General features: G+C 48.3%; 1 protein-coding gene across 1 annotated transcript in view; it reads right to left on the reverse strand.

Annotated features, from left to right (window-relative positions):
* LOC141799121 (XK-related protein 7-like) overlaps positions 1-12,084 on the reverse strand; it is a 68,670-nt gene continuing 56,586 nt past the window's right edge. Inside the window, exons 3-5 of the mRNA XM_074681231.1 lie at positions 8,565-8,764; positions 3,177-3,396; positions 1-3,057 (exon numbers count right to left, since the gene is read on the reverse strand). Coding sequence (XP_074537332.1) covers positions 2,250-3,057; positions 3,177-3,396; positions 8,565-8,764 — 1,228 coding nt within the window. The 3' untranslated portion in view covers positions 1-2,249. The remainder of the gene's footprint in view (positions 3,058-3,176; positions 3,397-8,564; positions 8,765-12,084) is intronic.

The raw sequence follows: 12,084 nt of genomic DNA on the forward strand, positions 1-12,084 counted from the left end.
GTTAGGGTTAGGGTGAGGGTGAGGGTGAGGTTATCCTAACCAGGTCATAAAGCAGAGAGGCAGTCCACATCTGTCTTGGATCCCTCTAAAAACACACGTTACAGGTTGTGGGACTTAAAAAGAAAACAAACCTTTCTCTGCTTCTGCCCAGAGCGGTCACAACACTGGTGTGAATGTTTTGGTGTTTTGGCCTGAAACAGGTTGAAAAAGAGCCAGCTGAAGAGAGGGCAGGTGTTAGCTCTGAAGCTAGTGTTTCTGTGTCTTCCTGCAGGTGTTGCTGACCATGGTTCACTTCTGACTGATTGTAACCCTTTTTAACACCTGGGGGGGGCTTCTGGGTTTAACTTTGACCCTAAAACAGGCTTCAGATCAGCTCTGGGGGGTGTTTTGCTTCAGGGCATCACTAAAAAGGCAAAAAGGGAATTTCTGAAGCCACATCATTTTTTTCCTGGACAGTCGACTGGTGGCGTCCCTCTGCAGTCCGCTCCTGAATCTGCCTCTGCGTGTCATCAACCAAAGGCCTGTACATGGTTTCATTTTGTAAACAACACGACCGAGTCCAAACCATCGTCAACATCTGAAACAAGAAACTGCAGATACAAACGAAACAGGTTTCCATAGCACTTCCTGAATCTCAGAACCACTAGGTGGCGTTTGCTTTGCATTTATGGTCACTTGTTGGGTTTTTTGACTGCGTACCGGATGTGTTTTACTGCTCTCACATTCCCACAAACCGTTCTACCATTCTCTATGTCTGTTGACATGATAAAAAGACATTTTGTCAGCTGCCGTTCCCCAGAAAACCAAACACTGGAAAATGTTTCGTAGCGTGATGAGGTTGTTCATGATACTCTGATACTCCTACATGGCGAGTGATCCAAGAAAAGTCGACAACATTTAGACTCTTTAGAGTAAACGAAGTTTCTTCACCCAAAAGTCATTCATCACCTAACTACAGCTTATTATAGTAGCTTATATCTGACATCTGTATTTATTCAGCTGTACATCACAGGCCTGTGTGTGCTCAGTTACAGCATGCCATGTGGGGGAGCCATTGCAGAAGGGGTCCACCGTACATCCAGTCTGGGTTGGACTGTGCACACAGCGACCTGTCCAGGTGAGGGTGAGGGTGGGATGTAAACAGTGGAGCTTTTGCTATGGCTGCTTTCATTTCACATACGCATGAGTGACTGCTTTCACTTCGTCTCAGACCTTCATTCCCTACATTTCATTGGTCCTGGTCTCAGACTGGTTCTCAGGTTTGGAGCCATTTTTATTTTGGGCAGAGCGCTGAAAAGATGGCCACCAACGTTTGTGAGGGACATGCAACCTTCAGACTGAATAAAAAGACAAAAACTTTCCGTTCTCACGCCTGAAGCCAAACACACGGAGAGCAACAAACTGGTGAGTGGATGGAAACGAACGGTGGATTTATGGTTGGTACTGGGCTGAACGTGGTTGAAAAGCAGGATGTCGAAGCCACCTCTGTCGTCCATGTTTGACCATGAGCTATGTCTGTAGTCACTGATCGAGCACTTATTGAGATGCCATGGACACGTCATGTACAAAAGGTTAAGAAGTACCTTAGATTAAATGCAGGACATCTCTTTTCAGCCAGATTTGACCCAGTTTGAACCTTGGCATTTAGAGTCTTTGACTTGAAAAAGAGAAAAGTATTAGGTAGGTAGTGAGTTCCTGTTGTTTTTTAATCATTCTTATTTTGCTACTAGACTACATAGATTGCATGTCCCTTGCAAACTCTTGCAACCAGTCTCCAGACGTCCCCCGTTGAGTCTCTGTGGAGTCTCCAGGGTCCATGGCTCGAGTTCATGCAGCAGACTGTTTCTCAGTTTTCTCAAGCTTTGCAGCTTGGTTTCTCAGAAATCCTGTGATTCTTTGACCGCGCGGCGTGGAGCTAAATCTAACACTCCCTGGTTTCTAGATGAGAGATTAGATTTCTCACCATCACGCTTTCGGGCAAGACGAAGATTGTCCCAGTTCAGTCTCACTCCGTTTCCTTCCCACGGCTCGTTCATGCTACTTACTCCTGGACCGCTCCCTCAGCAGGGGGCCTTGGTCCTGGTTTACATTTTACAATCAAGTTTTCCCAAGCTCTTCCTCAAAAAGAGTCGACCATCGCTCTCTGTCTCCTTTCCTTCTCTTGGCGTAGGGAGTCCTGGGATGCAAAGCTGCCCTGAGGCTGAGCCTTTGTCCCAGACTACACAGGAAGTGTGAGAGCCCCTGCTGGCTTAGACGGTTGTCTCGTACTCTAAAACCTCTTTGCTGCCCATCATGCTACTCCTGTACTGTATCCTGGAGCTGACGGCGGACGTGGTCTCCAGCAGCAGAATGGTCTTGCGCAGGCGTCGATCGATAAAGTGCGCGTCCCAGGCTGGATATCGCTTTCTCGGGAGGTCGATCCGTATAACAGGTCCCTCCTGAGAGCGGGATGAAGAGGAGGTCCTGTGAAGGAGTGCAGGAGACGACGAGGGAGAGGGACGTACCTGGAAGACAGGTAAGCAGCTGTCCCCGTCTCTGTCCTTGTCTCGCTCCCCTGGGACCGGCTCCCCTGTGTCTTTAGTCCTGGGGAGAGTCCTGGGGGGGCTGGTTATGACCATGTCTGTTTGGGATCCTTGCGAAGGGGTGAGGCAAGCGTCGATCACTCCCACCACCCCTCCAGCCCCCACCATGCCCTCGTCCACACACCCCCCCCACTGAGAGCCCAGGACGGGCCCGTCGGGGTGCAGCCAGCAGTAGTACACCAGCATGAAGAAGGTCCCCAGGGCAAAGCTGCAGGCCACCAGGCACACCACCACCAAGGCGTAGGAGTCGGAGGTGTGCGGGCCGCGGTACGTGTACCAGGCGGCCGTCAGGGCCACGTTCTCGGCCAGGGTCACAGAGTAGTAGACGGTCATCCGGAAACGGCTGGGCCCCTCTTTCACGTTGAACCAGCAGAAGATGTAGATGATCCCGACCACCATGTTGTAGATGATCTCCTCCCACTTGGACATGCAGAAGTCGGTCTCACCTTGGATGATCCAGAAGGTCATGACACACCTGAAAGACAAACCAGAAGAGTTTTACTGGCAGCAGTCAGTGCGCAAACAACAAGCAATAACTGGACTCTTCGCATCTACTGGACCCGGACCCTCTGACCCGGGTCACACGTGGCGCACCAGTGGCTGACGATGAAAATGCCAAAGTAGAGCTGGAAGACAGAGGCGAAGAGTGCGAAGGCCACGGTCCTCGCCCCGATGGTGAAGAAGTGCCACAGCATCTGGGTGATCACCGCCTTGTAGGACATGGGCAGCTTGTCGTCACGCGAGTCCCGGAGAACCTTCTGGTAGGAGGCGATCATCCAGGCCAGAGACACGAGGGAGGCGGAGGCCGAGAGACCTGGAGGGAAAGACGAAGACACAGGAAGAAGAGAAACGTATCAGCTGGTTTTCAGAGGAGCCCAGAGGTCTGACTCGGTTCAGTAATCTCTCCTGATGTCTGACCAATGCCACTCAGCAGTAACCTGTGACAAAAACGACTTTAAAGTTAAAGTTTATAACAGTTTATAAGTTTAATAACAGACTGCTGATGAACCGACTACTTGTTGGCACAACACCAGCGCAGAGTAAAACCATTAACCCAAATGAATAAGTGAAATGATCTCCTTTTTACTCACTCAGATGGATGTGAAGCAGTTTCCACTGAGGTCAAACGGCGATCAGACAGCACATGTAAGTGTGAGCCCTGCCTCCACAGCCCACGGTGCAGTTTAACACATTAAACATTCATGTGTGTTAATCATGCAGTCTGCTCTCAAATTAGCCATGAATCACGCTGAGAGGGCATTAAACTTTGAACAAGGAAGGAGCTGCACCGACTCCTCAGGACCCTGACGTGATTTACTGTCAGAGCATCGGAGAGTTTGATCTTTTCTGGATTAGTGGAGGACGATGTAACGTCAGAGGAGATTTAAGAATCCTCCTTCGTACCCAGACGCTGGTTTTTCTGGCACGAACCCCACCTGAGTTTACCTGCCCCACCACTAACTTAACAAGATCCCTGAAATGCAGCTTTAGGAAACACAGCAAAGCAGCTACACAAGAAATGAACCGGAAACAAAGAGGATTATGGGTAGACAGAGACAGATGCAGCTTGTTATGCTTGCAAAGCCCACAAAATCCCAACATTTGGAGGAGCTGGATCCAGCCAGTGTTTGGGATTTGTACCCAACAGACGACACGGAGGATTAATTGGCAGCAAAGACAGTTTATCTAAATGATTGGATGAAGGATTAATGAATGAACCATATCAGCACTGAACTGATGGAAGATGTGAAAACCAACGTTAGCTGTGGATAGATACGGAAATGTGTGTGTTAGTGTTCAGGTATTCAGACTAACGTGGAGAGACGGTTCATGAAAGTCTGATCAAATTTAGTCCTTTAAACCAGATGTCCAGAGAAGTGTGTGTGTGTGTGTGTGTGTGTGTGTGTGTGTGTGTGTGTGTGTGTGTGTGTGTGTGTATGTGTGTGTGTGTGTGTGTGTGAGTGTGTGAGTGAGTGTGTGTGTGTGTGTGTGTATGTGTGTGTGTGTGTGTGTGTGTGTGTGTGTGTGTGTGTGTGTGTGTGTGTGTGTGTGTGTGTGTGTGTGTGTGTGTGTGTGAGTGTGTGTGTGTGTGTGTGTGTGTGTGTTTTGATAATTGGACATTTGCAGGGCCTTAAAAAAGAGCCAATTTCTATGAAGTCAGAAAATGTATTTGTCTTTTACTTTTGAAGAAAGCTGTGAGCGCTGAAGGATCAGGAACAGGATGTATTTATGTTATATTTATCTTATATTTATCTTATATTTATTTTAAATTAATGTTATATTTATGTTACATTTATGTTACATTAATGTTATATTTATGTTATATTTATCTTATATTTAGGTTATATTTATTTTAAATGTATGTTATTTTTATGTAACATTTGTTATATTTATGTTATATTTATTTTATATTTATCTCATATTTATGTTATATTTATTTTAAATTAATGTTATATTTATGTTACATTTATGTTATATTAATTTTATATTTATATTATATTTATCTTATATTTATGTTATTTTTATTTTCAATTAATGTTATATTTATGTTACATTTATGTTATATTAATTTTATATTTATATTATATTTATCTTATATTTATGTTATTTTTATTTTCAATTTATGTTATATTTATGTTACATTTATGTTATATTAATCTTAAATTTATGTTATATTTATGTTATGGTTAAAAAAAAAGTAAGAAAATATCCGACAACTTGTTAAATTGAAATACCAATGCCTAATATCTGTTTTTACTTCGCATTAGTTTTAGTCTTGTATGATGAAAAAACCATCCCGTAATAACTCTGGACAAACTGTTGGCCTGTGTATTTACAGGAGTCTGGATAAGCTTTGGGAAACGGTGCTGATGATTGAGACTCACACTTGGATTTCTATGACAGTGACAGGGACAGTGACAGGGACAGTGACAGGGACAGTGACAGGGACAGTGACTGGGACAGTGACAGGGACAGTGACTGGGACAGTGACTGAGACAGTGACTGGGACAGTGACAGTGACAGTCGTTAAACATCCAAACAGTCAAAAAGACATGGTCTAATTTCCAAAGCGTGTGAGCAGAGTGAACACAAACTGCTGAACAAACAGAGTCTGTGCTGGAGCCGTTTGCAGACGTTTTAATGACTCTTCATGAATTTATCTGGAGAATAATGTTTCTGTCACAAACAGCACAGACAGTATCTACAGAGGATGATGTGCACAGAAGTCCATTGATCAGGATTATAATCCTGCCTCTGTATGACTTTAGGATAATTAAACCTGTTTAATCTTTAGATACTGCTATGACATCACGACCATCCTCATGATTAGGGGCGGCGTCGGTCTGGGGCCACGAGGGGCCAAACCTGAGCTTAAAGAGGCCGTGTCAGCTCCATCCAGGAAGTCAGCTTGGATGCATGTGGACATTTTGACATTTTAAGAGGGAAGAGCACATTTCTCCAGAGCTTGTTTCTCGATCAAATCCAGAGAAAAGATCAAATTTCTTCCTCTGACCCACAAAGCTCTCCATGGCCGTCCCATCCTGAAGACATCACTGTGCCGTGTCTGCAGGCCTGCTCCTCGTACCTGGGATGGAGGAGGAGCCTTTGGTTGTCAGGCGTCTCTTCTTGGGGATCGTCCACCAGCTGAGGTCCAGGTCCAGACACAGGCGCTCCCTCTAGAAGCAGACTTTAAACTGTCCTCTGGGATTCAGCGTCTCTAAGCCGGTCTAAGACGTTCTGCTGTGGACGCTCGTCTGCTGAGGAGCTGCCAGACTCCAGCTGCTGCAGCCTCTACGCCATCATCATCATCATCATCATCATCATCATCATCATCATCATCATCACTATAACGTCAGACTACTCCGTCTGTGGGTCTCCAACCCTGACACGGTCTCAGGGTCTAGTCCGGCTCAGGGTTTCTGTCTGTTGTGGGGATTGGAAGCAAAACGAGAGCAAACTGCACGGAGCGTCACGGCTTCTGGTCTCAAACGTCATCTGGACTCCACGTTCAGGGACCTGGACCTGGTAAAACCTGTTCTTTGTGCTGGAGCAGCTCCTGTTTGCTGCTTTATTTTGCAGTTTTGAAGATATGATGGTAAACTGGAATTTGTTTGACACATTTTTATATATTCGTTATAAAATCTGAGCCACGCATCTGCAGGATTCTAAACAAGAGCTTTTCCACATTATTGTAAGTCTGTTGTTGATTATTATGCTAATTATTGATGTCCTGTAATCCAGGCAACATGCAGTGATTGTCTGGATGATTCTTGATGACTCGTTGGAAGTGTAACTCATGAGGATTTATAACTGTGCAGACTGTGGTTCACTGAATCGTCAAACTGTGAGCAGAAAGATGTTTCTCTGTTTCTCTGGATGGAGCTGACGTTAGAAAGTTAGATCATAGCTCTGTGAAACCAGATTAAAGCATAAAACCTCAGACCAGCTGAAGCTGCTCTTCATTCACATCCCCGCTCCGTGAAATGAAACCTCGCAGCAGTCAGTGAGCGACGCAGGAGCAAACATTTGTTGGCGAAAGAGAAACTCAGCACGTGAACTTCTGAAGTGAATGAAATTTTAAAAACAGGTGCAGAGATTTCCAGACGTCGTGCAGAATCACGAAGCGTAACGTTCAAATACTCAGGAGTGTTTTCATGAAGCTCGTCTTCTCCGACAGCCGCATGCTGAGCCGCAGCACAGACGGACTCTCAGAGGGTCTCAACCCGTCCTCCACTGGCTGTCACAGCGCCCCCTCTCTACAGGAGGACTCTCAGAGGGTTTCAACCTGTCCTCCACTGGCTGTCACAGCGCCCCCTCTCTGCAGGAGAGGAACAGAAAACCCCGCCGCCGCTCGCCACCACTCTGATGACTCACACTGCAGCGGCGCCCGTCTCTGTCAACGCTACGCCGAGCCTTTCTAACCACTCAGTGACCCTGGCGTCCCCTCCAAGGGTTCATGGTCGGTTTCCCGTCAGTCTGCAGCCGTGTTCAGATTGACGCACGCGGACACTCGACTTTTCGTGCTCCAGGTGCAAACACTGACCAGTGAGGGGAGACCGCGTGTTCGTCATCAGAGTCCAGGCTGCTTCCTGTACGATCTACGTCAGTAACCCCCCCCCCCACATTATAACCCCCTCCACCCTTCCTCTTTGCAGAAGCAAATGGCTGATCCTGATTGGTTGAAACCCCAGAACCATCGTGTGTTTTTTCTGTGTTGTCAAATCAAACCGCTCCGCAGACAGGAGCCGCGCTCTCTCCTCTTCTGCCTGTTGACACTGTGGCAGAAGCTACTTCCTGTTAGCTTCTTCAAATGGCAAACCACAGTTTTTGGGCTGTGTTTATTTCATGTGTGTCTTTTATCTGATAAATAAAAACGTTTCTATGCTTGATGACGACAGACGGTCGGAGACACGAGAAGCTGAGACAGAGTCGACCAACCAAGGGAGAGAAATACAGCACGCCACCCTGAGGCCCGTGTGTGAATCAGGAAAAAGTCTTGATCCAGGCCTGTGGCCAATTCTGCCTTCACTGAAAGTCTACAGCAGAAACTTTCAGGACTTTGAAGCGTTTAATGAAACGTAGGCTGATGTTTGGACTGCTCTGCTCTGAAAACACACAATCTTCATGAGAACGAGTTCAGATTAAATTGTTTTAGCACTTTTTGGTGTCTGTGGACAAATACGGAGCAAACAGGACAGGAAACAAGGGAAAGAGTGAGGAGCCAAAGTTTGAACGGTGGACTAATCCCGAGCCCAACTCTAACGGACAAAATATACAGCGCTGACAACTCCCAGCTAAGCAGCGCTCAGCGGTCCTAAACGTTACCGAGTGACCCAGTTAACGCCTCCAAACACCCAGAGACTTCCAAAGTGAACTCAAACAGACACAACCAGCAGAGCCAGACCAGGACTCAGCGGGTCGGGGTTTTCCAGCCGGACACAGACCAGGACAGCACGCAGTCAGCACAGCGGTCTAACTCACCCTGGAGAGGGAGGACGGCGTTCCCGTGGATCATGATGCTCAGCTGGAGGACGAGCTGTGGCGCTGACTTCAGGAAGGCTTCCAGGAGGCGGAGCATGGTGATGTCAGCGCTTTCAAACATCAGCCGCCAGTGGAAGTGGCGGCGTGGACCGTTGCTGTGCAGGCGGCTCTGGGCGCCGAGGTAGAGAGCGTGGATGTACCTGAGGGTCAGAGGAGACACAGGATTAGAGGAGAGACACATGCTGCTCCTGCTGACACTTCTTCATCAGTCCTGGAAGCAGGGCACACAGACTGCACGCTGACTGCACACTGACTGCACACTGACTGCACGCTGTCTGCACGCTGACTGCACACTGACTGCACGCTGTCTGCACACAGACTGCACGCTGACTGCACGCTGTCTGCACACTGACTGCACGCTGACTGCACGCTGTCTGCACACAGACTGCACGCTGACTGCACACAGACTGCACACAGACTGCACACAGACTGCATGCTGTCTGCACACTGACTGCACGCTGTCTGCACGCTGTCTGCACACTGACTGCACGCTGACTGCACGCTGTCTGCACACAGACTGCACGCTGACTGCACGCTGACTGCACACAGACTGCACACAGACTGCACGCTGTCTGCACACAGACTGCACGCTGACTGCACGCTGACTGCACACAGACTGCACACAGACTGCACACAGACTGCACGCTGTCTGCACACTGTCTGCACGCTGACTGCACACTGACTGCACACTGACTGCACACTGACTGCACACTGTCTGCACACAGAGTGCACGCTGACTGCACGCTGTCTGTATGCTGACTGCACACTGACTGCACACTGTCTGCACACAGACTGCACGCTGACTGCACACTGACTGCACGCTGACTGCACGCTGACTGCACACTGTCTGCACACTGACTGCACGCTGACTGCACACTGTCTGCACACTGACTGCACACTGACTGCACACTGACTGCACACAGACTGCACACTGACTGCAAGCTGTCTGCAAGCTGTCTGCAAGCTGTCTGCACGCTGACTGCACGCTGACTGCAAGCTGTCTGCACGCTGTCTGCACACAGACTGCACGCTGACTGCACACTGACTGCACGCTGACTGCACGCTGACTGCACGCTGACTGCACGCTGACTGCACACTGACTGCACGCTGACTGTACGCTGACTGCACGCTGACTGCACGCTGACTGCACGCTGACTGCACGCTGACTGCACGCTGACTGCACGCTGACTGCACGCTGACTGCACGCTGGCTGCACACTTTCTGCACACTGACTGCACACAGATTGCACACTGACTGCACACAGACTGTACGCTGACTGCACACTGTCTGCACGCTGTCTGCACACAGACTGCACGCTGACTGCACGCTGACTGTATGCTGACTGCACACTGACTGCACGCTGACTGCACGCTGTCTGCACGCTGACTGCACGCTGACTGCACACTGACTGCACACTGACTGCACACTGTCTGCACACAGACTGCACGCAGACTGCACGCTGACTGCACACTGACTGCACACTGACTGCACACTGACTGCACACTGACTGCACGCTGTCTGCACGCTGACTGCACGCTGACTGCACACTGACTGCACACTGACTGCACACTGACTGTATGCTGACTGCACGCTGTCTGCACACTGACTGCACACAGACTGCACACTGACTGCACACTGACTGCACACTGACTGTATGCTGACTGCACACTGACTGCACACTGACTGCACGCTGACTGCACGCTGACTGCACACTAACTGCACACTGACTGCACACTGACTGTATGCTGACTGCACGCTGTCTGCACACTGACTGCATGATAACTGCACACAGACTGCACACTGACTACACGCTGATGCAGAAAAAAGTAGCCACCAATAATTAAAGAGCAGAAAGCGTGTAACTTTAAGATGTAAATTCTTTGGACTGAAGAAGATTCCTGAATGTTCAGAGATCAGACGCTGGGACTGTAGTTCACCCTGGGATATTCTGGTGCGATGAAAGCGGCGTCGATGCATCAACTGCACTAAAAAAGCTCCGTCTTGATTCATATTGTAGGGCAGCATTCTTCGTCTGACAAACGTTTGACAGCCTGGCTGAAAACAAACAGCTACACGGTGTCAAACAGCATAAAACTCATCTTGAAGGAGGAAATGTGAGCTCTCACAGGGAGGAGAAAAAACCTCACAGAGGGTTTGTGTTTCTCCAGGGAAACATCTTTACCCTCACCTGTCACTGCTCTGCTCTGATTGGCTGTTTTCTCCACCTTGTTTGTTTTGTCTCTGCGACGGTGCTGGTGGCCGGGTCGCAGCAGGTCAGCTGGTGCACACCTTGTTTTTTAAATCTGGAGACAAATATTGATGTGAGGGAGGAGGAGCTGTTCTTTCACCTCCTGCTGCAGAGCGAGGTGTGCATGGAGGTGTGTGTGGAGGTGTGTGTGCTGTCAGTCAGCCACAGGAAACACAACATCACCTTTGAGTCAACAGGAAACAGGCGCTGGAGCAGCTCTGCAACCTGTCTGAGGAGAAAAACTGAATTTTCCAGAGCTTTTGATTTTTCATGTCAGAACACCTCGTACGGATGTTTCAGATGAAGGTTTTTACGTTTCCTTTAAACGTTACAACGATTTGTTTAGTGCAGTCAGTTTCCTCTGCCTCAGCAAACACTCAGAGTCTCTGCGGGGCTCACGACGTCTGGGGTCATAGAAAAACAGACAGAGGAGAGGAGGCTGGGTTTCTGTCAGGTCCCAAAGTCCAAACACGTCATGATAAAAACACAACACACAGGTGATGAAATGTGTTTGGCTCGGAGGCGTTTCAGATCCTCAAAGATCCTGAGAGGAGATTTTTCCAGGTTAGGAAACTGTGAAGTGAACACTGATCCTCTTTATGACCTACATCAGTGTTTCCCAGTCCTGGTCCTGGAGGACCCCCTGCCCTGCAGGTTTTAGATGTGACCCCTCTCCAGCACACCTGATCCAAATGATCAGCTCGTTATCAGGCTGAGCAGAGCTTGATAACGAGCTGATCATTGAATCAGGTGTGTTGGGGTCAGGAACATAAAAACAGGGCAGGGGTCCTCCAGGACCAGGACTGGGAATCTCTGACCTACTAAACCAAAAGTGACCGTCAGCATTCAGAGCACAGGTTTCCATACGCTCGTTAAAGCCGGAGGGAGCTGCGGCGGGGCAGGCGTCAGGAGACGTTACCAGCAGCTGCTGCAGAAACAGCCTCTCAGACCACAGACGTCAAACCTTCATGTTTAGGGTTTCAGTAACTGCATGTTTGACTTTTTTAGATCATGAATTTCACTTATTATTGTTAGACTTCAGGTAATTCAGATCTCTGTGTTACACTGACAGTCCAAAAGCTCACAGGATCATGGAAAAGATTGATTTTCATTTCAAACATAAAGATTTTCACAAGTTTCTGTCATTTTCAAACCAAGTTTACACTCTTACTTTTCTCTGTTACTTTAACAGTATTTACTGTAATATCTGCA

Source organism: Halichoeres trimaculatus, unplaced genomic scaffold (assembly GCF_033239565.1).
Source record: "Halichoeres trimaculatus isolate MK-OKI-2021-1 unplaced genomic scaffold, fHalTri1.1 fHalTri1_scaffold_11, whole genome shotgun sequence".
In the NCBI taxonomy this organism is placed as follows: domain Eukaryota; kingdom Metazoa; phylum Chordata; class Actinopteri; order Labriformes; family Labridae; genus Halichoeres; species Halichoeres trimaculatus.